Source organism: Bidens hawaiensis, unplaced genomic scaffold, assembly GCF_021521415.1.
Source record: "Bidens hawaiensis isolate Kalapana, Puna unplaced genomic scaffold, B.hawaiensis_p1.1 tig00006845_1, whole genome shotgun sequence".
Lineage (NCBI taxonomy): Eukaryota > Viridiplantae > Streptophyta > Magnoliopsida > Asterales > Asteraceae > Bidens > Bidens hawaiensis.
This window is the reverse complement of record NW_027491467.1, coordinates 735,621-761,609: the sequence shown is the minus strand read 5'-3', so window position 1 is coordinate 761,609 and position 25,989 is coordinate 735,621. Positions and strand designations below refer to the sequence as shown.

At 34.7% G+C, this 25,989-nt stretch overlaps 2 protein-coding genes and 3 pseudogenes across 5 annotated transcripts; 2 read left to right on the top strand and 3 right to left on the bottom strand.

Annotated features, from left to right (window-relative positions):
* The first annotated feature begins 175 nt into the window (after positions 1-175).
* LOC143633688 (protein BRICK 1) lies at positions 176-1,953 on the top strand. The gene is made up of 2 exons (XM_077101942.1): positions 176-354; positions 521-1,953. Exons 1-2 carry the CDS (start codon positions 222-224, stop codon positions 643-645), a joined length of 258 nt encoding a protein of 85 aa, XP_076958057.1. The 5' UTR covers positions 176-221; the 3' UTR covers positions 646-1,953.
* A 134-nt stretch (positions 1,954-2,087) lies between these two features.
* LOC143633659 (nodulation receptor kinase-like) lies at positions 2,088-6,259 on the bottom strand (annotated as a pseudogene). Its single transcript, XR_013153703.1, has 10 exons — positions 6,076-6,259; positions 5,432-5,945; positions 4,407-4,882; positions 4,206-4,325; positions 3,906-4,132; positions 3,684-3,810; positions 3,372-3,440; positions 3,080-3,269; positions 2,861-2,993; positions 2,088-2,432 (listed from the first exon to the last, which is right to left on the bottom strand). The product of XR_013153703.1 is annotated as a nodulation receptor kinase-like (transcript).
* Positions 6,260-8,633: 2,374 nt separating this feature from the next.
* LOC143633675 (putative inactive purple acid phosphatase 29 pseudogene) lies at positions 8,634-10,713 on the top strand (annotated as a pseudogene). The gene is made up of 2 exons (XR_013153709.1): positions 8,634-8,691; positions 9,230-10,713. The product of XR_013153709.1 is annotated as a putative inactive purple acid phosphatase 29 pseudogene (transcript).
* Positions 10,714-11,365: 652 nt separating this feature from the next.
* LOC143633673 (ABC transporter G family member STR2-like) lies at positions 11,366-14,253 on the bottom strand (annotated as a pseudogene). Its single transcript, XR_013153708.1, has 2 exons — positions 13,807-14,253; positions 11,366-13,055 (listed from the first exon to the last, which is right to left on the bottom strand). The product of XR_013153708.1 is annotated as an ABC transporter G family member STR2-like (transcript).
* Positions 14,254-16,156: 1,903 nt separating this feature from the next.
* LOC143633658 (putative beta-D-xylosidase 6) lies at positions 16,157-20,173 on the bottom strand. Its single transcript, XM_077101913.1, has 5 exons — positions 19,424-20,173; positions 18,309-18,475; positions 18,114-18,211; positions 17,679-18,029; positions 16,157-17,211 (listed from the first exon to the last, which is right to left on the bottom strand). Exons 1-5 carry the CDS (start codon positions 20,171-20,173, stop codon positions 16,220-16,222), a joined length of 2,358 nt encoding a protein of 785 aa, XP_076958028.1. The 3' UTR covers positions 16,157-16,219.
* Positions 20,174-25,989: the final 5,816 nt, after the last annotated feature.

Here is a 25,989-nt window from a genome sequence, read left to right as displayed (position 1 = left end):
GGACGGTGTGCCGGACGCTTTGGGGCGTTTTTGTGAGGTGAACCGGCCCACTACGCGTAGCTTAATATTAAAAAAGTTTTGAGGGAGTTTGTTAGCTTTCACAAACCGGAGGGTTCTTCTTAAAATATCTTTCTTCCCTTTGACAAAACACTTGCCAGAAATAGCACCATCACGTCTGGTACCGAATCCGTTGCTTAAATCAATCATCATCAGAAGAAGACATGGCTCGAGCAGGTGGAATAACGAATGCAGTAAACGTAGGGATCGCAGTGCAAGCTGATTGGGAGAATCGCGAATTCATTTCTCACATCTCTCTCAACGTTCGTCAACTCTTCGATTTCCTCGTTCAATTCGGTAATATCCTCACTTAATTAGGCCTCCTTACTTCTGTTACACCTTATTTATCATGACATTTGTGCATACTGTGTATTTGATTACAACTATTGTAGAATATGCTATAGAACTGTTAATTTAATTGATGTTGTGTGTTTACACAACATGTGATGTGATTCTCTTTCAGAGGCTACAACAAAGAGTAAATTGGCGTCTCTCAATGAGAAACTCGATACGCTAGAGCGTCGGCTGGAATTGCTTGAAGTGCAAGTTAGTACTGCTACGGCCAATCCGAATTTGTTCAAAACTTGAGGCGATACGGACTGTGAGTTGTTTAGCTTGTTTTCTTCAAATTTGAGTGTGATATATTTGGATGTTGTTTCGTTAATGCTTATGTTCGTATAAGTATTTATGTAGCTCGTTTGTGCATTATGTTTTTGCATAATCTTTTGTTTTGATGAATATCTGACTGCGGCTTGTTGTGCGTGTCTGCATATCAGTGTCCCAAAAGAATGCTTAGAGGATAAATAAATGTTAGAATATCAGTTTAGTTGTGTGTGAATAATTGGCATGTCGAGTAGGATCTTTGGAGTAGAGTATAGACCAACATATAAGATTATCTAGATGTTAAATAGGGATGTGAACATAAGCTCTGGTGAATGCGTTCACAATAAGTTTAAAATCTGTACATATGTTTATCTGAGGGAACACTAGGAGATATCAACAGTAGGACTCAGATTCATCTAGGAAAAACAACATATGTTGTAGTTTGGAATTCGTATAAAGAATTGATTGTGTATAATGTATTTGTGTCCCCTTTTAATTGTAGATTCATCTGCGAAACCGATTTAAACCCAAATTATAATAGGAAATGTTTCCATAATACATATAAATTTATAATCTTGATTCATGAAGCCAAGTCAGCATTCGTCTTCTTTAATCCTTGCGAGCATTCATCATGATGATGATGAAGGCTCGTGAGGATTGAGGAAGATGAATGCCGCTGTCGTTTTATGAATCATGATTACATGTTTCATGGAGACATAACCTGTAATAAATATTGGTTAAATCGGCTTCACATGTTTCAACAATGACATCGGGTTTGTATAGAACTGACCCGTGAACATTTTAGACTAATTATTGTGGACCGAGAACCAACTCTATATATGTGTACGGTTTGATTACATGGGATTCATGGTTTACTGATTACTCCATGGGTTTCACGGGTCAGACTCGTGAGTTGCTCATTCCTAACTTTATGTGCTGTTCAATTGTTAAACGATTATGGTTGAACTTAAACCTGGGTTAATATATGGTTGAAAAACTTTGGTGAATTTATATGCTGCATAGAGTAGCATGTATATTAATGGTGGAATTTATATATTTATGTTTTAAATCCATTTGGATATAGGATATATGATTCTTACAAATACATGTTTGGAACTTATGAATTTATTTTCCTGAAGATGCCTTCATCTCGCTCAAATAAAGTCTGTTTGAATCATAAGTTGGTTGAAAAAGGAACAAAAACAAAATGGAAATATAAAAAAACAATCTTCGTTTGCCTTCATATGCGTCTTTCCTTAATCTGTTTATTTCTCATCTATGTTGTTCATGATATATTGATATAGAGCAAAACAAGGGATAAGTTGCCATGAAAATAATTGAGATTTAGGAGACCTCAAAAAACTTTATTATTCATTATTAAGTTTACTATAATAGTATAAACAGAAAGTAAGCACATTTACTTAATATTATTCATCATCTGCTACATTTAGTTGCAAATTTATCTTTGTTTCTGATGGAGTTGGAGTAGGTAAAGATAACGGTATATTAAAAATTGGTCTTTCAATGGAAAACCGATTCGATCCTCCAAAGCTATCAAGTGATTTCATGTATTCAGATGCATTAGTTTCAATAATCAAAGCATCTTCTAGCTCACGAACAATGTCTATCATGGACGGTCTATAAGTTGAAAATGGCTCGGTGCATGCCAATGCTACTTCCACAACTCTCCACAGAGCCTCTATGTGGTATCCTCCTTTTATATTTGGATCCACTATTTCCTCAATTCTCGAGTTTCTTATATAAGGTTTTGCCTGCATAAAAATGGCAATTTATGATCTTTCAATGTTGTTAAACACGGTTTTAGTCTCTGTGGTTTGTCAAAAATAACTCTTTTAGTCAGATTTTTTGGGACTTTTTTAGTCCATTAGTTTCATTCCCGTTCCACTGTTCCAGTTAACTCCACGTTTCTAACTATGTTACATATTCTCATAAAAAGGCGTTTTAGTCTTTGTATCTGAGGTACAAGTACTAATACAGCTGATACAAATATTAAAACTACCCTTTTCTTTAATAACAAATACTACCATTTCTACCTCTTAAAAGCGTGGAGTTTCAATGAAACTTATTGATTAGAAAAGCCAAAAAAAATGGACTAAAATGGTTATTTAGATCAAAACACAGGGGCTTCTATTCTATTTGAATAGCGTTAAGTTTTGATTTTGGATAAATTGATGCATACCCATTCAACCAAGCTCCATTCATTTCGTGGCCTGTGTATATTAAGAGGTTCCCGACCTGTGATGATTTCAAGCAGCATTACTCCATAGCTAAAGACATCACTCATGGCAGACAAATGTTGCGTTGAATAATACCTACCATGAGTTTTAGTTTGTAAATGTTCAAAGTTTAAAAATATGATCGAGTTTTTATATTTAGGAATTTAAAAAGTTATACTTACTCTGGATCCAAGTATCCAGCTGTTCCCCTAACTTCTAGGGATGGATTACTATCCCCTTCTTGAGGCGCATACTTTGAAAAACCAAAGTCTGCCACCTTGGCACACATGCTATCATCTAGGAGTATGTTACTTGATTTCACATCCCGGTGTATGACAGAACGCACGGAGAATGTGTGAAGATAGCTCAAACCTGAAGGTTTAAGTTGTGTGCATTGATGGTTTATTATCATCACATCTGTCCTACAAATAAATCTAAATTCACACATGCATATATAAGATGCGGCTAACTTACCTCGAGCAGATCCTAGAGCTATGGAAAGTCTGGTGGGCCAGTCTAGTGCCCGTTGTTTAGATGCTTCACCTGTTAATTGTTAAAACACAACCGGGCCCATGAGAATAGTATAATGCGTTAAATATAGTTATTTAGTATTGTATTGTTAGGGTTTAATTGTGTTTAGCCCCTGGCACAGGGTAGGTTTATATAGGATTTCTGGTTTCTTTCCGGTATATATTAAGGTTAAAGGTTCCCCTAATCCCATTCATTCTAATTACAACTTTTGGAGATTTTTTCCCGTTTACTTTTACATAGTGTAAGGAAACATACCATAAAGCCTGTCTTGTAGAGACCCGTTAGACATGAATGGATAAACAAGAATTTGTTGCTCATTTTCACAACAATAACCGAGAAGTGGCACCAAATTTTCATGCTGAATAGCTGATAAAAGTGTCAACTGTAGATAACATTGTAATTACCTATTTTTAATTGCTTATATCACATTGCTAAACATAATACACTTAAAATAATTATGAAACATATATACTTCACCTCATTGTTAAATTCACGGGTTCCCTGTGTTGAATTTGCTGACCGGACCTTTACAGCTATTTCTTGACCCTTTAGGGTCCCCCGATAAACGGATCCAAACCCAACTTCACCAATTAAAGTTTTATAATTTTGTGTTGCACTTTCTATCTGCTCAAGAGTAAAGCTTTGTATGGATATCTCCTTCAAATTAATATCATCCTTACTATTTGGCATTGCATAAATGGCATCTGCAAATTAGGTTTGTCACACAAACATATGCTTAAGATCTTTTAAGAATCATATAAACTTTTCATAATGTACTCACTTTTGGTCATTGTATATTTGTATGTATTTTCCGTTCTGTTCTCTTCCTTTTCTTATAAAAGCAAATTAGACAGGCAAATACTCCTGCAACTACAATAACTGAACCCCCATTTGCTGCTATAAAAAAGGTGTAGCCTGAATCGGTTAAATATTTAAATTAAGATGTTAAGGTCATATAAAATTAGACACTTAAATTACCATCTTGTTGATCTGTAGCTTGAAGCAACGGTAGAACTTGAAAAACTTCATAAGCATTGCAAATTGGACCAAACTGAGATCCATTAGAGGGTTTTTCTAACGTCAAGTTAAGAAATTTGTTTGCTGTGAAGTTGATAGAAATAGCCTTGTAGTTTAACCCAGCCGACATTATATCAATCTGTTGCCTTTTGACATCGTTGATGTATATATCAAACACCCGTTGCCCATTTTGCACCGAGTCATCGAGTTCAAGAAAATAGAGGTTGAGAATATAATTATTGTACACCGAATTAAAGTTATGCCAAAATTCTAAACGGTCTGAATGTGTTTTAGCTGTTTGTAGCACTTGGATAGGAGGCAGTGCTTTTATGTCTTTAGGAACAATGATACCACTGTTTTTTAGTGACGTGGAATTGCCATTTTTGTTCAAATCAGAGTCGGGTTTCCAGATTCGGTCATATATGTCTTGTGGGAACCTGAAATTGCATATTTGAATATTACAAGCTAGCATGGTGCACAGAACCAAAATAATCAAACTGTATCTGGAATACCCGACGCAACCGGGTCAAATTAAAAACCGATGGTTTGGTTTTAATTTTTTTTAAACGATTTTTTGGTTCTGCTATCAACCAAAACGAACCAATTGGAACCGAACTGAACAAAAAACCGATTTTAAGTCATTTATATTTATAAATAGTTAACAAACAGTGTAGCCCAAACAATTAGTTTCTAATCTATATCATAAGCAATTACTCTTTAATGTACAAAAAAGAAAACAATTTACACCCAAATAAAGTCATTATATTGGGCCATTTTTTTCTTCTGACCCAAAAGTTTGAAGCTCAAATGATTAAACCAAACTCATTGTGAATAACAAAAAAAAAAAAATCGAAAGCGAATGATTTTTTAATACCCAAAATCGGTTTGGTTTGAGCATATAATTAGCGGAAACTGATATGTGCACACCCCTATTACAAGGGCATGTAGGTAAATTGCAACTTTTTTACTGAAGATTTGGAACACACCTGATTTCTCCTCCCGTATTACCAGCATCAACTCTATGCACAAGTTTGAGAACACCTGACGCCTCTCCATAATTAAAACCCAACTGTCTTAATTCAATCTTGGAAACATAAGGATTTCCTTCTTTTGGTAACAAACAGAAGTTGATATAATCAGTAGTAGCTTTTGTTACCCCTTCAACCTCGGTTTCATGTGACGAGTTAACTCGCCCTATCGGTGTTACACCAACTAAAACATCAAAAGACGTGTTTACAGATGATGTTTTCACATCTTCGAAAGGAAATGTGCCCCTAATTAGATAATTGTGTCCCTTTTTTGTTGGCAAATCATAACACCATATTGAACCATATTTTGTGCCAAAAAACCGAGCATGAGTATAAGTTCTACCATTTCGTAAGGATGTTGTGTCTTCACATTGTCGATTGTCAGGAAGCCATTTATTATCTGGGATCCATGTTATATTGTTATTTGGATCGGTGAATTTGGAATCAGCACAACATTGTACACTTACAAAACCTACAAAAAAAAAAAAGGAAAATAATAATGGGACCAAGATTAAGTCTTGCACAAGTTATGGTTAGTATAGTTTATCGATCAATATTATCATAAATATGATTTGCATGATGGTTATGAAAATTATGCATACCTTCTTGTGAACATGTTGGCTGGATGACTATGAAGATGCAAATTATAATACAACATGAAGCTAATCTTAAATTCTTGTTAATAAGGTCTTCCATCATGCTTTGATAACTGAACATCTTGCTTTAGTACCATGAATTCGACCCATTATTTGATCACAAACTGCTGACCTGTAGGGGTTTATTTAGCATCTTGTCAGATCAAAACCAAAAAAAAAATGTGATGGAGAATATGAAGTTTTTGAAGAACCCTTTTGACCTTGTTAATAAAGGATGAGTCTTTGGTGATATTAAGGACAAAAAAAAGCATGAAATAATAGTGGTTTGACTTTAAATTTGAAGTATTGCAGATGCCTTTAAAGGAAGATGAGAGAGAAATGTGTGATTTGGAATAATTTAACTTAAATTTCTCAATAATTTTGCTTGGAAATTTCCATTATTTTTATATACATTAGACTAGTCGTTAGTGTTTGCTACCTTAGAATCCAACAACATGAAACCTTACTTTATTCAAAAACGCTCATCGGTTAGTGACCTTCAATCATCGGTTAGTGACCTTAATTCATGTATCTCCAACTAGAAACCGTAACCACTGGATCTGCCACGGTACAAGATAGGAAAGTTGAGCAGGTGGAAGATGATGGATTTGCAGGTAAGCTAGGACCGTTCTTTTTTGTATATGTTAATATTGTTTACCACAGCATAATTAATAGAATATAAGTTATTTGTTAGTTTGGTGAAAGTGACAATGGTTGACCAATTTGATGAACCGACTAAAGTACTGGATGTTCATTTTCAAACATTATTGTAACATCAGAGAACCATATAATAATAAGCAAAGTAAAGACATGAACATTGGGGTTCCAATAAGATAATAACCCAACCATAAAGTTAAGAAGTTAGATTGTTTTGCAGCACGTTCAAACACCCATGAATGATATTTATAGTATATTGGAGACCTTTAATCTTAATTATTAACGTTTCATGTCAAAAATATGGTAACAATCTGCATAAAAATTATTTGATGATCAAACATATTGAAAGAGTCTCCTAAGTTGCAGCCAAAAAAACAGCCAAGTAAATGAATAATACATATAGGAGGCACAGCAAATAAATAGTTTATTTTAAAAATGTACCAAGTGTATCTTACCTATTTTAGACGAACTAATTAAAAAGTCTATTTTAAAAATGTACCGAGTGTATCTGAACCTAGAGTAGATAGACCAAATAAAAATGTCTACTTCAAAAATGTACCAAGTGTATCTAAACGTATAGTAGGTGGATCAAATAAACAGTTTATTTTAAAAATGTATTAAATGTATCTAGACCTATAATAGACGGAACAATTAAATAGTCTGTTATAAAAATGTGCTAAGTGTATCTTAGCGTATTATGTTTGGACCAAATAAAAAGTCTATTTTAAAAAAGTGCCCATGGACCTTTGATCAAGGTCAATCAACCATACTAGAAAGTAAGGAAGGGTAATAATCATCATTGTATACTTTTTATCTAATTTGTCAATCTTGCCTCTCTGAGCCATACAATTCGCTCATTCTAGTCCATGTGATTAGCAATTACTTGCTCTGATAAAATGTCCAAATTATATATCGTGCTTTCTTAGGATCGTTAAGCTTTTCACATAAACCTTATTCATACAGGGAGACGAGCAAGAGGAAAATTCCCAAAATATGAGTTAGATTGTGGACCATTGACCACTGGACGTCCTTGGTTTATAAAAAAAATAAACACTCAAAGAATTTCATCCTAAAAAACCAAAAGATCATAGAGCTCCGAACAAAATTAATTTGGTTATACAGGATATACTGAAGCAATAACTGAATCAAACCGAGTAACCGAGTCTAGCTCAAAATCATAAAATGATATATTAATTGCCTGAATGAAAGAAAAATTTTATTTTATTCTTGTTCTTGTCACATGCAACGGGGAAAAATCAGACTTGTAGCAAAACATGTTTTAATTGAATTAAAAAATAAGAGAAATGAAAACACATGTCCCCAAAGCTATAACAAAACACCACCTAATTAATAACTATGGTTTACTTTTACCGGGCAGACTATTTTCGTTCTTTAATAAATTACAATATTCTCATATGAGCTTTCTAACAAACTCTTATTATTGGCCAGCAAGGCCATTTGTTAGGGTTGGAGTGGCCAGAACCTCCCACGATGTTATTAAATCTCGGTATCAAACCAGCCGTAATGGGCAATGGTATAATAACTCGTTACAATCTATGCCAAATCTTGCCAAATCTCGGTATCAACTTTGTTTGTCCAAAACAGACACACTAAATCCCAAAACAAAAGATCTTGATAATACAGGGGGGCAAAACGTAATTAAACATACATATGTTAGTTGTAAATTCGATCACTATAAAAGGCAAGACGCTTCAGAAATTAAACACGATTGTCAGTAATTACAGCAACTGCCATTCCCGCCACCGGCCCCACCACTTCTGTATGTACTGTTTAGCGTGTCTTAATCCTATACTGTATTGTATTGTATTATATTATATAATATCTATCTGCTTTGGTTTTGCTTCAGTTATAGTTTGTGTGTGATCTGTAAGCCTTAATTTAGAATCGATTAAGATCAAATTAAAGGTTGTTTATTATTATTCACTTTGAAGCTCTAGCTCTAGAATTGAAACCTTTCGTTTACTGTGAATTGTGCTTATTGGCTTTTTATAGGTGATTTAGGGCTTTCATTTTGCGTGTGATTTTGAATTGTAGATATTGAGTGATGAATTCATAGTTTTTGATTCACATCTTTGTTGTAGAATTCATCAACATCCAGTAATAAAAGGAAATTTTTATTCACTTTAAAGCTCTAGCTCTTGAAATAAAACCTTTTGTTTACTGCGAATTTTGCTTATTGGCTTTTTTATAGGCGATTTAGGGCTTGATTTGCATTTGATTATGAATTCTGGAAATTGAGTGATGAAGACATAGTTTTTATTTCACATCTTTGTTCTAGAATTCATCAGCATCTATAAATAAAAGGAATTTCTTTTTAAATTTGAAGCTCTAGCTCTAGAATTGAAACCTTTTATTTTACGATTTAGGGCTTTGATTTGTGTGTGATTATGAATTGTGGAAATTGAGTGATGCATAACATGGTTTCTTCACAACTTTATTGTAGAATTACTCAACATCCAGCAATAAAAGGAAATTTAATCGGTTAGCTATGGCTAGATTACCAGGAATCATCATCGTTTTCCTCTACTCCTTTTCAATCTTTATTTTGGTTCAAAGTTCGTCTTCTTTTAGCAATGGCATACAACAGCTGCGCTTCGATAAAATCAAGGGCGAGTTTAGGATTCTGCAGGTTGCTGACATGCACTATGCTAATGGAAGAACCACACCATGTGAGAATGTGTTACCTGAACAATACGCCCATTGTTCCGACCTAAACACCACTTTCTTCATCAACCGAATGATCCAAGCCGAGAAACCAGACCTCATTGTTTTCACTGGTGACAATATCTACGGAGCTGATACAACAGATCCAGTTGCCTCCATGAATGCAGCTTTCGCCCCCGCTGTCTCTTCGAACATCCCATGGGCCGCTGTCTTAGGCAATCATGATCAAGAATCCACATTGTCAAGACAAGATGTCATGAAACATATAATTGGAATGAACCATACTTTATCCCAGTTAAACCCTTTTGGTGTTGGTATTATTGACGGTTTTGGAAATTACAATCTTGAAGTACACGGACCTGAAGGATCAAATAATGAATCAGTTCTCAACTTATACTTTCTTGACAGTGGTGACTACTCTACAGTTCCCTCTATCCCGGGCTACGGGTGGATCAAACCGTCTCAACAGTTTTGGTTTCAACAAACTTCTAAGAAACTTCAGAAAATGTCAAAAGCTCCTGGACTTGCTTATTTTCACATCCCATTGCCTGAATATTCAAGCTTTGACTCGTCAAACTTTACGGGTGTGAAACAAGAAGGGATAAGCTCTGCTTCTGTTAATTCCGGTTTCTTTACGACATTAGTGGAAGCAGGGGATGTGAAGGCGGTTTTCACGGGTCATGATCATATTAATGATTTTTGTGGAGAACTGACAGGAATTCAACTATGTTATGCTGGAGGATTTGGGTACCATGCTTATGGAAAGGCGGGATGGTCAAGAAGGGCGAGGGTTGTTGTGGTGTCGTTGGAGAAAAGGTCACAGGGTGGTTGGGGAGTGGTTAAATCTATTGAAACGTATAAACGGCTTGATGATGAAAACCTAACTGTGATTGATAATCAAACTCTTTGGGTTAAGACTCCATCTGGAAATGGTAGAAAGAAAGGAAAAAGTGTTGTTTGAATCGTCCCGAAAGTGTAATTAATACTTGTACCAAAATATAAATCCTACATACATGAATTGTTTACCATCATCAGTTACTGTACAGAGGATTTAAATGCTGAAGCTTGGTGAAGGTATATAATAATATTTGATAGTCTTGTATTACTAGTATCTTTTTTTGTGTCTTAAAATAAAAGTTTAGTGAAGGATTTGGTTTGAATGGTAATGTGTTGTGTTGTAAACTCAGTTTGTGTATCTCATCTAAAGATAATCTTTAGCATCTTTTTAGCATAAGCCTGTTGATTACATGGTGTGGGATGAAAAAGAGAGAATATTGTGAGTAGCTTTCTTGTTATTTCAGGACCTAATCCATGTATCTTATATGAGACTGTACATAGGTTTCGATAAAAACTAAGTTCAAATGGTGACATGTAAGATATGTTTTTTGTCTGAATGTGTGATTCACAATACTTACACTTATTGTTCAATAGTTAAGTTTTAATAAAGAATTATTATGTCAAATATGCTTACAAGAACTATACTAATAGTAGTCTGATCTTTTGAATAAAATGATTTAGGAGCTAAGCCCCAGATGAATGATACTTGAGCTCTAATAGAGATCGAGCTTAGTACCAATTGTATGATTACATGTTATATGTAATATATAAATGTAAATTATATCCTCGTTTGAGCTAGTGAGCCTAATCAAGCTCGGTGTATGAAACTAGGGCTCAACCTCGTTTATTAAATGATCTCCAGTTTAGGCTTAAGCTCACATCATCTCATTTAAACTCAGATCGTTTTAAGCTTTGAGCGAGCCTTATTGTGTGCCTTATGCACGTGTTCTTGTGACTCTAGCTTGCAAACAATGACGGACTATCATATGTTTATGATCAGAAAATAGAACATGGTCTTTGGTAGTATGTTAATATCTTTGTATGCACCACAACCATAGAGAAATAATAAAATTTTCTGAAGATGTACAACATCAGAAAACAAACTATAAACGGATGTCAATTCTGTTCTAGTTTTACATTTGAATTTATATGTATGTTATATAAACCTGAATCAGTAAAAGTTATTGCATTAGAAAACTTCCCCCTTTCTATCTGAGACATAAAACCAACTCAAGATCCGCTTTTAATCTTTATGTCCGCTGGTTCTTGGAAGCAAACTGAAGGACTATATAGAATAAGATCCTATATAAAACTGCCCATCCCAACATTATGTAAACCATTAACCATTTTCTATCTTTTTCATGATAAATTTGCAGGGACCGCAGAATATCGATCCCAGTCACGTTCGTCCCATCAGGAGTCTGCCCAAAAACTTCATCTCTCTGATACTCGTTTATCAAAAGACCTTCATACGGGTACGTCATTGTAGATATCTTATTCATCCATCTCCAATACTTTGGTATATCATTATCATTCAAAAAATACCCACAAAACAAGAAAAAAAGAGCGGTAAACGCAATAACCGCAGCATACCCAAGAATGAAATTCGGGACCACCGAGCTCACGAACACTACAAACGAGTTGGTTGAGAGTAGGGAAACATAAAGCACAACCAAGAAGTAAACAAATGGGCCTTCGAGCTCCAAAGCAAACCATGTGAGGCCCGCATAAACCGCTGCTTGGAGTAACAGAAATGGGAGGTAAGTAACAAGGCCTGCTATAGTGTAAGATGAGGCCCGATACGCGTTGTGAGAAGTCTCTCGAACGAATATGAACCGTTCTTGGATAAAAGCGGGGACTGCATCGTTTGATGAAAAGAAGAATAGACAGATAGTGAAGATGAAGAAACTGAGCCGGTTGGTTATCCCTTGCATGGTTCGTTCCGGGTTGTTGAACATTGTAGCCATCATGAAACCCATGATGGTTAAGACCATGAGCCGTGATAGAAACAGCTCTGGTGTCCGTTTAATGTTTATAAAGTTTCTACACATCAAAACCCATGTTTCTTGAACAAAAGAGTTCATAAATTTAGGGCCTAAATGGTGTTGGTGGTTTGAACCCTCTGTAGCCACTGATGGTGTAATGTAGTCGTCTTCGTTGACCAAGTTTGACCGAACCGATTGCATGACTCCCAACTGGGTCCAAGACTTCGACTGGTTCCACGGGCTTCTCACGCTATGATCAAACCCGTTGTCCTGATGTCGTGGCTGTGGCGATGGTGTGACTGGAAATACCACGTCATCATCTGATAGCATTGGCGGTTTCGTGCCTGTTGTCACGAATCCCGCCAATGCATCTACTCCATACTCGGATTGATCATATTTTTGCACCACATCAATAAAGAATTCTATAGGGTTTTCGCCTTTAGGAACTTTCCGGCTCATTTGACCAAGATGGGGGCCCACGTCTTTTGGTGGGCCTTGGTACATGAGTTGACCGCGGGCCAGTATGATAAGGTGGTCAAGTAGAAGTAGGATTCGCGAAGAGGGCTGGTGAATGGTTAGAACAACTGTGCTTCCGGCTCGTGCAATGTTGTGAACCTTTTCAATGACACTTTGAGCACTGGTCGAGTCCAAACCCGAAGTAGGCTCATCGAGGAAGAGTAATGGTGGCCCGTGGATGATGTCTACACCAATCTTTACTCCCCTACGTTCACCCCCCGAGACTCCTCGAGTACCTTCATCACCTATGTAGGTGTTTCTTGCTGACTACATGAAGAAAAAAATGTAAGTTGATTATTGAGCTTTCAAATTTTAACGAGGGTCCAAACAGATACAGTCGGGTTGGACCGACCCATTAATACTTATTTCGTTTATTTTCTCCTTAATTTTATAAATTATTAATGTGTTAAATCTGATTATAAAAGTTATATTATTGTACTAATAACAAAGTTGATATCATAAAAAATCAACATGCTTCTTATTATCATGAAAAAGTCACTAAACTAGCTAGTTCGTTCTTATATATTTTGAAGTCCCTAATTTTGTCTTGAATGCATGTAGTTTTGGAACTTTCTAAAAATAATAACTTTTAAAATGAACAAAATAAGATGGGTTAAAAAAATATTTATACCTAGTTAAATTTCACTTTATCAGTTTTTAACTAATTGAATAGTTAAAAACTCATTATTTTGAAAAAATTACAATTACTTTCATTTTAAACAAGCTTAGGGATTTTGATATACAAATGCTAGTTAGTGACTTTTACGTGTATTTTTTACAAGTTGAGTGACTATTATACTGCAAAATCAGGTTAAAAACATTTTTTTTGAAATATAAGAAAGTATAAAGGCTTTTATGTTGTTAATTAATATCATTTTTTTTTAATATTAAAAATAGTTCCAATTACAATAAAGAGGCAGGTAAGTGGGCAACAAGCTACGCCGCCACCCCCTTTTGATGATAATATTACACATTTGCACAAATAAGGCCTGCATAGAAAATGAAATTTTGTGCTTACAGTTAAACCGAGCTGCTCGATTAATGCCTCAACGCGTTGCTTCTTCTCAGCCTTTGCGATCGGCCCTAACCGAAAATCAGCAGCAAACATCAACGTTTCATAAACCGTTAGCATCGGAAATAGCCTGTCATCCTGCATAATGTAGGCGGAAGTTCACTTGATCAAGCTTGGGTTCATCTCGGTTCCATCAAACACCACCTTACCCTTAAGGCTACCACTTGCAATACGCCCGGCTAGCCCATCAAGAAAAGTAGATTTCCCAGCACCACTAGGACCCATAACAGCGGTGATGCACCCTTTCGGTGCATACCCAGTGATCCTGTTCAGCAAGTCGGCTTCTTGACACGCCCATTTCCCCTCATCGGTTTTGTGTTTCTTGACCACGGTGTATGTTAGGTTCGTGAACTCTAACCGACCCGTGAAGCTTGTGGGCTTCACCATATCGATCAGTGACATATGTTATGAGTCATTTGACGGGTGGGTCGGGTTTTGGTTTGTTGAAGATATATTTTAGTTTAGAAAGTTTGATTCCATGAAGTTTGGAAAGGGATTTAAGTAGGAGGTTGGTTAGTTAGTTAGTTAGGTAATTTATTTTTAATTATTTGTTAATTGTGAGAGTTGAAATGGTGATGGTTCCAATGATGGTGCGGTACAACCGTACAAGTTGCATTGTGCAAATGGGTTTGGAGCCATCGAAGCAGATGACATTCCCTATATAGAGACTCTTCTTGTTTTCTTCGTCTTTTTTTTTTATTATTTCTTTGTCAGTCTGATTTTGATTTCACGATTAGTACGACTGAAGTGCGCAGAGAAACTGATTAATCAAACGACAAACCGAAAGAGTTATTTCACTCTTTTGTTTTTCAAGTTAAAACTACAACCAATACACTCCCTCTCTTTGTATGTATGTAACTAAAACCTTTCAAATTGGTTAGTTTGGGCTGCTTTTACAATTTATATGGGTTGATTTAGGTAAGATATTTTAACTTAAAATTCCATTCAATTATTTTTGGTTTAAAACGGGTCAACAAATTAAAAGAAATGGACCAATTTGGGTTAGTGTCTCAAAGAAATGAGGCAGGTTTCAAATTGGAATGGGTTTGGTTCTAGCTTGTTTTGGGCCGACACAAGATTCCGCACGAGATAGGTTTCGACACAAATCGGGTTTCGGATCGGAACGGGTTTCGGGCCGGAACGGATTTCAGGCTGAGACGGGTGTCGGGACGGGATGAATTTCGGATCAAAATAGGTTCTTTTCGGATCGGGTTTCTAGTCAACACAAGTTTCCACACGGGACGGGCGGACACGACTTTCGGCACAGAAAGGGTTTCAAATCGGAACGGGTTTGGTTCGGATCGGGTTTCAGGCCGAGACAAGTTTTGGCACAGGATGGATTCGGTTTAGATCGGATTTCGAGGCCGGAATTGATTTCCACACGATACGGGTGTCAGCACCCGACAAGTTTCGGATTGGAACGGGTTCATTTCGGGTTACGGGCCGGGACGGTTTTCAACATGGGATAGGTTTTAGATCGGAACATGTTTGGTTATATGACTTACAGTTATCTGAATTGTGAATTAAAAATGTGATTAATCATTCTCTTATCTTATATTCTCACAATTAACGATCTAATAATAAAATATCTAGATCGATTTTCAAGTTGAATCAAGTAATTTCAGGTTCTCGACACTAAAATTCATAATCACAGTAAATAACACTCTAATAATTAAAATCAAGTGTCTTATAAATTTTGTTTTTGCTACGTGAAGGAAAAAAAAAAAAGCCAAATAGAGTTGATACTTGAATTTCAAAATCATTTTGATTTTAAACCAATATATATAAGAAGTAAATTAAATAAAAGGAGTGTCTTTTTTATCTTATAATTAGGCTCCCTATTTGTTAATTGATATACTACTTTTATGGTAATTAAAAATTCTCAGTTCAGAAGCAAACCAACAATACCAATCAGCTAATTTATTTGTATTCGAAAGCGGTTCAAACTCGATGTTATCTCATGTGTAGTAAATTTTCTCTCTATGACTATACTGAGTTACACACTAGAGTAACATTAGTTTACATGTGAAACACTTGAGTTGGTTCACATATGAACAAGCATCAAATCTAAACAAAACACACCGACAAGAGGTAAAACGGCATGACTAAGAAAACTCATTGTCATTAAACCCTGTAACATATGTTTAAAGTTCATTTTCCTTGTATTTATCTTTCATCCCCTGTAATCTTTTTTTATTTATTTTTGGTTGTTCTTCATGGTTTGTTTTTCCTTGATTTAAGAGAGAAGGGGGGCTGACTGTTAGAAAAATTGAAACATAATGCATGGTATCATATGCTTCATGACCAATAATTTCAACACAAAACAGCAATGTGCTGGGGTATACACTTTGTACTTTCATCACATTACAATCGACACAACATGCTCGATATCATCAACCAACAACAGATGATCACCCAAAGGCAATATCGATCTTCCAAACTCGTCAACGATACTAAGATGCTTACATGCATCAACCAAGATACTTGTTTTAGTATCCTTGTAAGAAACCGTATGCACACGTTCAAACTCAACAAGTTGTTTCAACGGCGCACCTTTAAACAAGCCTGGGACTCTAGCAAACACCATCACAACCGCACCACCATCAACGGGGCCATGGTTTGTAACCGAGATTTCCACCTGAAACCTCAAAGAATCACACTGTTCTTCAAGCTCATCCACATAAAGATAGTTGTCAAAATCCTGTTTTCTCTGTATTATGTTTTTGTAAACTTTAAGGTTGTCGGGCGCTGAGAGGATATTGTAGGTGTAGTTAGAGTAACTTAAACCATACCCGAACCCATAAACAACATCACCGGTGTAGAACCGATAGGTTCTACCAGGATAATGTTTAGACCGATCGGGTCTCATGTTCATATTATTCATCGGTACGCGCGTAAACGATTCAGGATACCACGTCACGGGTAACTTTCCACTCGGGTTATAATCACCAAATATGACTTCTGCAAGTGCTTTGCCACCGGCTTCTCCAGGGTACCCGACCCATATTATGCTTGCGACCCGTGGGTCTTTTTGTGCAAAGGATACATCAAGGGGCCCACCACCTGTGAGGACTAAAACTATGGGTTTTTTAGTTTTGTTGGCAATGGTGGTGACCAGGTCAGTTTGATAACCGGGTAAAAGAAGACTAACCCGGTCACGGTCTTCGGTTTCTTGAGTCAAATCGAGACCCGCCACCACGATTACATAATCAGCTTCTCGGGAAATGGAAACAGCTTCTGAAAATCCCGTGTTGTTAGTGCACGCAACGTCTAGACAGCCCGGTGAATAAGTTGTTTTCTTTATGTATTGTTTTAGGCCTTCGAATATGCTTGTTGGACTGCATGGAACTCCTGCATATGAACAAATTGGACTGTTTGTGAGCTACTCGAGAGCAGCTCGCTAAAAACTCGAATCAAGCCGAGCTTAAACGAGGTCAAGCCTAAAAATATGCTTGCTTAATAAGCAAGCCCAAGCTTCACTTATAAAGCTTAAATGAACTCGAGCTCAAGCTGGATCGCGAGCCTAAACGAGTCTATTTTTTAATAAATATTTATTATAAATATATACTTTTATAATAATTATTACTATATATAAGATTGTATATTAAACTTATAATTACAATATATATATATATATATGTATGTATATATAATTATAAATGTACGTAAGCTATTAATAAATGATAAGCGAACCGAGTTCAAGCTTGGAAAATTATCACGAGCTCGGCTCAAGCTTTAGATACACGTAACTAAACGAGCCGAGCTCTGAATTTCTAACTATATAATCTCCGAAATAATCAAATTAAAGAACTTCAAACCTGTGTATCCTCCACCCAACTCATCAGTAACGTTCCCCATCGGACCAATAACAGCTAACGACTCAACAACCTTCTTTGGCAAAGGCAGTAACCGGTTATCATTCTTCAAAAGCACCACGCCTTGTCTAACCGCTTCCAAGGCCAAATTCTTGTGACCCGAAGTGCAAACATCCGCGGGCCCCAATTTCCCAAACTTTCCGTTCAGTGGGTTCCCATCAAAAAGTCCTAACCGAAGCTGTACTTTAAACAAATTTATAAGAGCTTTGTCTAAATCTTCTTCTTTCACTTTCCCATCATCAATTGCAGACATCATGTTCCTCAACATGTATGTTCCACAGTTAATATCGGTTCCTACACACGTGCATCAAGTTTGGATAATCAGTGAATCAACAAATAATATTAACAAATACAATTATCATTGAAAATGTAACAAACCGGCTTTTAGAGCAATGGCTACTGCATCCTCGGGGCTGTTTGTGTAATTTTGGTACTCGTATATAGTGGCCACCGCGTCACAATCAGAAGTTATGTATCTGTAGTTTATGCATTTAATCAGATTTCCTTAATATCAAAAAATGGAATTTATTCATATTTTGTATAAGTTTATGAAATACTGAATAAATCGCGAACCCGTTAAAACCCCATTGGGTTCGTGCTTTTTGTAACAGAGTGCGGTCAGCGCAAGCGGGTATTCCATTCACTGCATTATATGAACACATTAAGCAGCTGGCTTTGGCATCTTGGATGCAACTTCTAAATGGTGGTTCATATGTGTCCTGCATATCCTGCTTGGTTACCTGCACACATGCAACTTTTATTTTGGTTGATATCTGTTTTAAAATTTTGACCAGATTCTATACAAATAATTGATTCATTTTATTTTCGATTTTTACTAAATTGTTAAAGAAAAATCACATTGATGGAATTAGAATATTAGATGATTAGATAAATTGCATTAAAGCTTGTCGCTTTTAATCGAAAACCAACCCGAGAAAACCAGAAACTGAAAAAAGAATTAACCCAAACTCAAACCGTAGTGATTCTTGTCGGATTTTAGATCTAGTTTTTGGGTTTCAGGTCAACCCGAAATTGATAAAGGCATTTTTTTTATTGTTATTGTTAATGGTTTGTTCATGCTATATCTAACAAATTATAACATTCATTATGTTTGACTTTATTTTTCTAATATACCATTAGAATTAGAGGAACAAACAAAGGATTGATCGTGAAGATTGAAGACGTTTATGCCGGATTTTTTTTCGTCATTAGACTTTTTTCAATTTTGCATGTTTGCGGATAGACTTTTTTCAATTTTACATGTTTGCGGATTGAGTTTTTGGATTATGTTGGTTTATTATTTGGTTATTTACGTTCACAAGTGAACATAATTATGCTGTTTCAAATTTTTCCATTTTACTTTCTAAAACGAAAAATCTATTTTCTTGGTCAAATACTCAAAACATTATTAACCCAACCCAAAAAAACCATGACAAATTTGGGTTGGGTTTCGTGTTTGAGTTAAAAAAATCTCAAACACAAACCTGAAAAACCATGACAGATTTGGGTCGGGTTTCGTGTTTGACTTTAAAAATCTCAAACCCAAACCCGAAAAAAGCATGACAAATACTTGAAACCCGATTACCCGAACCCAAAAAAACCCATGACAGATTCAGGTCGTATTTTGGGTCAGAATTTAAAAATCTGAAACCCGAAATCAGCATCAATGGATAGTTATAAAGTCTTACAATGGCATTGAAGTTGTATCTGGCATACATCTCCCACTTCTCCAAATCATAAGCACTATAATGCTTACAACACGCAGACACCATCAACCCATCATCACCATCTACCAACACCCTTCTCCGTTGACCCATCTTCTTCTTCTTATTATTATTATTATAATCACCACCACCTATACCAGTCTCCAGCCCTTGAAAGGCAGTGACATACTCCACCGCATACGCCGCCACCACCGCCGGATCCTCCCCAGGCGTCTCCTGCCCTCTGCCCCACCTGGGGTCCCTAAACACATTAATCGTCGGCGCCCAGAAAGTCAACCCAGCTTGACCGGAGTTGTACATTGCTCTGGCTTCAACAGCAATGGCAGCACCAATCAACCCCCAAAGCGTCCGGTTGAACGAGGACGTCGTCAGGATGACCTGCGGGTACCCGGTGGCGGTGGGGATGGGTCCGCCGGAGAATGTGACGCCGGGGCCGTTGACGGCGATGCCGTGGAGGGACTCCGACCACCATTCGTACGGCGGGATGCCCAGGCGGGGTGTGCCGGTGTCGTTGTTGGAGAGGCGGGCGATCTTGTCGGAGAGAGTGAGGTGGGATAAGAGGGAGTGGGCCCGGGTGTGGATGGGTAAGGTGGTGTTGCAGAAGGTGTAGGTGTTGTGTGGTGGTTTGCATGGGTAGTTAATGGGTTTTGATTTGGAAGGTGTTAATAATAATAATAATAAGGTGGTGAAGAGGATGGTGGTGGTGGTGGTCATCGGAGAAAGTGGATAAAGTTCAAGTAGTTGTAGATGGCGTTGACTCTTAAGTTGGTTTAAGTTTCCATTGTTTGTTGATGATGATTTGTTCCTGGTTTTGTTCTTCACTAATCCACTATATATAAGAGATGCTACATTTTGGAGTTTAATTTATCACACTACGGCGTCTTGTTATTAAATTTTTTTTAAAGGATAGAAAGGAAAAGAAAGCTAAGAATAGATAAAAATGAGTGTTTTTGAGTTTTTTTAGGATGGAAAGGAAAGGAGTAGGAGGAGTTAGGAGAGATTAAATTAATATATTTTCCCAATAAGTTATCCTCTCAAAAATAGGATGATTACTAAGGATAACTATTTTTTAACATAGTTATCATTTCCTTTTCTCTAATTTCCTTCAAACTCAAGAACACACATAATTAAAAAAAATTCCTTCTCTTCTCTTCTCTTTCTTATCCTTCCCTCTCCTTTCCTTCTCTTTCCTTGGTTAAAAAACTCAAGAACAAGGCTGACAAAAAAAGTTGTTTTTAAAAGAGAATAATAATTGTGTTTGTTACGTTTTTTTAGCTGAAAAGTTAATAAATGTGATTGTTTGGTGGGGTATCTTGTATATATATATATATAATTTTTTTTACAGCCAAATACGTTATAATGAGGATTGAACTCATGACCATCACTTTGAAACTAAACCACCTATAATGGTATCTTGTATATATAATGGCATTATTATGTTATTATAATATCTAACATTATCTAATATCTTATATTATTGTTGATTTAAATCAAATACAAATAAAATTAATAATTACTATATGATGTAATTAAATGATTAATCTATAATTATTTTATTTGGATCTCACGTTTAACAGGTTAATTTTCTTTATATGTTAACTTTTCACATATTATTCTAATATAACTACTTTTTATCCCTATTATTATGAAGTTGTTTTACATTATTCGTTTATAATATTTATATATTTTTTGGATTTTAATTTTATTTATTGTAAGTAAGATAATAATATACTTAAGATTTGATAATAAAAAGGTATCACAAATAAATAAGATATTATAAACCGGTTTAAAGCTATCTGGATTTGGTGAAACTCATGACCCGCTTATATTTTTACTATAAAATTATTTATTAATTATAAGTGATATCTTTAAAAAAAATCGGATACTAATTTTTAGTATATCCCTATTCAATATGATTTTGATATCAAATTTGGTGAGATTAATTTTTAATTTAATGAGATGTTATAATCTGTTTAAAGGCTACCTGAGTTTGGTGAGACTCATACATGTGGATTCTGATCAAATGTATGAGAAACCTCAGTTTATAAATAAAATAATCTGGCAACTTAAGAGAATGTAGGAAGGTTTCGTGTTTATATATATTTTTAAGATGAGTTAAGTGTCATTTTAGTACCTGTGGTTTGATTAACTACGCAACTTTAGTACTTTTTTTTATTTTTTCGCAACTGGCTACCCCATGTTTCAAAAACTGGCCATTTTGGTACTTTTTCGTAACCCCGTTTAATTTGTCCGTTAAGTCAAGGGTATAATGGTAACTTTAGTTATTTTATTTGTTTTCTTTTTTCTTTTAATCTCCTTCCCTTCCACCTTTAATATTATTATCCAAACCCTAATCTCATTCTTTCACCTCTCAATCTACAACCGATCTTACACCATTAATTCAACCTCCACCATCTATTACCCACTAAAACCCTCACGTAATTTGACCCTAAATCGCTCCGAATTCGTTAAGAAACCCTCTGATTCAATCAAAGGCAAAGTCAAGCATCTTTGCAGCATATTCGAAGCTCGTAGAGGATCCAAACCAAACCCCTAAACCAAAACCCTCATCAGACGAAACCCAATTTCAATCGAAGCTCAAACAGGAAAAATTAAACAAATTTGAAAAAACCCTAATTCACTGCTGGCGAAAGGAACTCGCCTTTTCCGGTGATGGAGATGACAAGTATGGTGCAACGGCGATGGAGATAATGGAGGTGGGTAAAAATGGTGGATGTAAGTGTTGGTGCGGCGAGCAAGAGGTGGCTGCGTTTTTCCGGCGAGGAGGAGGTGCATTTTTCCGGCGATTAAGAGGTGCATTTTTCCGGCGAACAAGAGGTACGCTTTTCCGGTTAGCAGACGGTGGACGCGAAAGTGGTTGGGACGCTGGGTACGTTTTTCCGACTAGTAAAAGGGGGTGCGACGGTGGTTGGGTGCGTTTTTCCGGCGAGGATCGATGGAGGAGATAGGGGCTTTTAATTTGGGGATTTAGAGTTTGGATTGGTTGATGTTATGGGTTAGTAATTTAGGGTTTACTGGTATTACTGGTATATTGGGGGGGGGGGGGGTTAAAAGAAAAGAAATAAAGAAAATAATGAAATTATCAAAGTGTCCTCAATTATGCCTTTGACCTAACGGACAAATTAAACGGAGTTACGAAAAAATACTAAAATGGCCAGTTTTTGAACATGTAGTAGCCAGTTGCGAAAAAATCAAAAAAAGTACTAAAATTGCGTAGTTAATCAAACCACGTGTACTAAAATGACACTTAACTCTTTTAAGATTTAAACTTAAGATAATATCATATATTGTTATGCCGTGTTATATTATTATATTACTGTAATATAATATTTTCTAACATTACATAAAAGATTATATATAACATTATATAAAAAATTACATTAATCTATTAAATAATTTCATATGTATTTTACTAAATTATATTTAGAATATTTTAGATACTGACCTCACAAAACGTGAACAATATACTAATTTAATGGTTGGCCACGTGACATCGCTTGGCACTACGTAACTAAACCATTTTTTTATTTTTAATTTTCAATCGATACATACTATTAAATCAAGGAACTATTTTCATATGGTATCATTCTAGGGTGTTCACATAGGATCCCACCTCAATTCCATATCATTCATTTTCTTTCTTAAGTATGTCAACTCAGCAATTAAACTATATTTAACCCATTAACCCATTTAAGCTTAACTTCTCGCGGGTCTTGGATATCTCTTTAACCCATTGACCCGTTAATTCAAATACTATATTTAAGTCTAATTTCGTCTGCTTCAGCTATTCACAATCCCTAATTGCCGCTCTAAGCTTCTTATTTCCGGTTAATCTTTCCAATTTAAGGTAAAGTTATATAAATTAATTTCCGGCAACCTTATTATTTTTTCCGGTTATTATTTCTTCTAAGCTTTTTATGTTTTGTTTTCATTGTTAACTGATTTTAAAAAAATCAATTTAGGTTGTAAATCATAAACCGTCATGAAGGTGATATGTGGACGTTCTACTTTTTTCCGGTAAGTTTTGTCGGTTATATTTTCCTTTCATGTTTATAACAATGATTTTTTTATATTTGTTGCAATATTTGTTCCTTTCATTTATCATCTATTCATTTACCTTTTTAATTTCAGGTTAATGACAAGATTAATAGATGCTCCTTTCGCTTTTCCGGTATACCATGGTCATTCGTACAATATCTTTTTTCCGGTAACACCTTTTAAATTTTCCGTCTTTTAATTATTGTTTAAAACTCCATAATATAATTATTAATTCTCGATTTTATTATTTCAGGTTATTGTTCGACTCATCTATACTAATATCGCTTTTCCGGTATACCATGGTCATTCTGACAATATCTTTTTTCTGGTAACACGTTTTAAATTTTCTGTTTTTTAATTATTGTTTAAAAGTTCATAATATAATTATTAATTCTCATTTGTATTATTTCAGGTTATTGTTCGACTCATCTATACTAATATGACTATTGATGAAGACTTTAGTATCTGTATTTTTATTATTTATTCATGTATATATTTATTTTAATTTTCAATATTCATGTATTTAAATATTTCAATTATATATATTATTTGTTTTCCATTTTGTTAATAAATTAAACCATTAACTATTCCATTTATAATAGTTTGACTTTCCTAATTTGTGATCGAATTCGGTGTTATACATTGACTTTCCTCAATTAATACAATTAATTTAGTTTATATTAATATACAATGAGTAAATCACTACTACCATCTATACTAAAATCCTTAATATTAATTAAGCGTAATTTACATAATAATAAGTAAATCAAGTTATACAATATATTTAAAATTAAATGTTCATAATCTATAAATAATAATACATAATACGGAGTAACAACTTTACTAATTTACATTTAAATTGCAAATCAAGTTATACAATTTATCTATGGTATCTCTATACATTTTTGGTATATGATTTGATTTTTAATTTTAATTTATAATAAACAAAAAGTCCATATTAATTGACATGTTTCCTTTTAATTTCATTTAATATATGGTCAAAAAGTTTCTTGTTTCCTATTTAACATGTTTCCTTTAATTTTAAAAAATCAATATTGATTCAAATCACATTCATTCTGGTTTAATGTTGACAATCCCTTAACTAATTAATGTTACATATATTTTATTTTATTTAAACAATATATGTGATAAATATATATTGTAACACTAAAGATATTTTAGTCCAAATCAAATATATTAATGTTTCAGAATATTTTGTAACATTAAAAATATTTTATTGGTTGAACAATATAATTCGCAATTAGTCAAAATCAAGTTGATACTTTTATATGATGTCTACATCAATTTGTCCAGAATTATAATTATAATTCCCAATTATTCTAAATCATTTCTATTTATATTTCATTTTACATAAATAACTAAATAATTTACACTATATATTCGTTCATTTCTTAATCTTTCTCATCACCTTCAGCAACTAGAACCTCCATTGTTTATCTTCATCCAAGTTAATGTCAATTTTAGTTTTAATTTAATATTTTTTGTTTTGTCTTTCACATTTTTCATTCATTATACGTTACTAATTAATTTTATTCTTATTTCTTAAGGTCAATGGAGTCCCGGAACTTTACTATGTTACACGAGATTGATGTTCTTAGATCTACTCCATGTACAATTAAGGTAAAAGTGTTGAAGATTTGGGGTGTCAAGGATAACAATAAACCTAATGAAGATTTCTTGATTGAGATGGTTTTTATGGATGAATCGGTAATCTTTAGTTTTACCATTTATGTTTATTATTTTTTGTCCCTTTTGTTATGGTTCATAATTTGTTGTTTGTTTTTTTAAAAATCCAGGGTAACTGAATGCAGTCTACAGTTTTTAAACAATATATATTCCGTTTTAAACATTATTTAAACGAGAATGCTATATTAACTATAGTCAACCATAGCCTTGGATCTAATGCGTCTAATTACAAGGCTATCGACTGCCCTAATAAGTTAGTGTTAAACTCCAGTACCCATGTTAATCCTTGTAGCCAGTTATATGGTCCTACATTCGGTTTTAAGTTTTACTCATTCAAGTCAGTTATTAATAAAGAGATCCCGTTGAAAGCTACTATAGGTATTATTTAAGTAGTTTATTTTTTTTTATTTATCAACATTTTTTGTATTTCTAATTCTTTAATCCGATGTCGGCCAGATATAATTGGACATGTTGTTCATGTTTTTAAAGATAACAATTCTAATCTGAGAGATGTAAAACGAAATGCAAGATTAACTATGGAGGTTGTTGACATCAGGTACATGTTTTTCATTAATTTATATGTCAGTTTGTATTAATATTTCTTAATATTGGAACACTATAAAATTTTTGTTCTAATATTTGTGATTTTTATAGCGGTGACAGTGTTTACGTTACTCTTTGGGGGGATTACGTGTCACAGTTCTCTTAGTATGTTGTTGACCATTTTGATGAATCACATATGACTATTCTCATGCAATTTGGTA

Bases quoted from the DNA above. Each gene is read 5' to 3' on its own strand.
- LOC143633658 (XM_077101913.1), bottom strand. From the start codon at position 20,173: ATGACCACCACCACCACCATCCTCTTCACCACCTTATTATTATTATTA. The intron at 18,212-18,308 runs GTTCGCGATTTA...CATAAACTACAG, and splicing joins ACCCAATGGGGTTTTAACGG to ATACATAACTTCTGATTGTG. The intron at 18,030-18,113 runs GTTTGTTACATT...GCACGTGTGTAG, and splicing joins AGCCATTGCTCTAAAAGCCG to GAACCGATATTAACTGTGGA.
- LOC143633688 (XM_077101942.1), top strand. From the start codon at position 222: ATGGCTCGAGCAGGTGGAATAACGAATGCAGTAAACGTAGGGATCGCA. The intron at 355-520 runs GTAATATCCTCA...ATTCTCTTTCAG, and splicing joins CGATTTCCTCGTTCAATTCG to AGGCTACAACAAAGAGTAAA.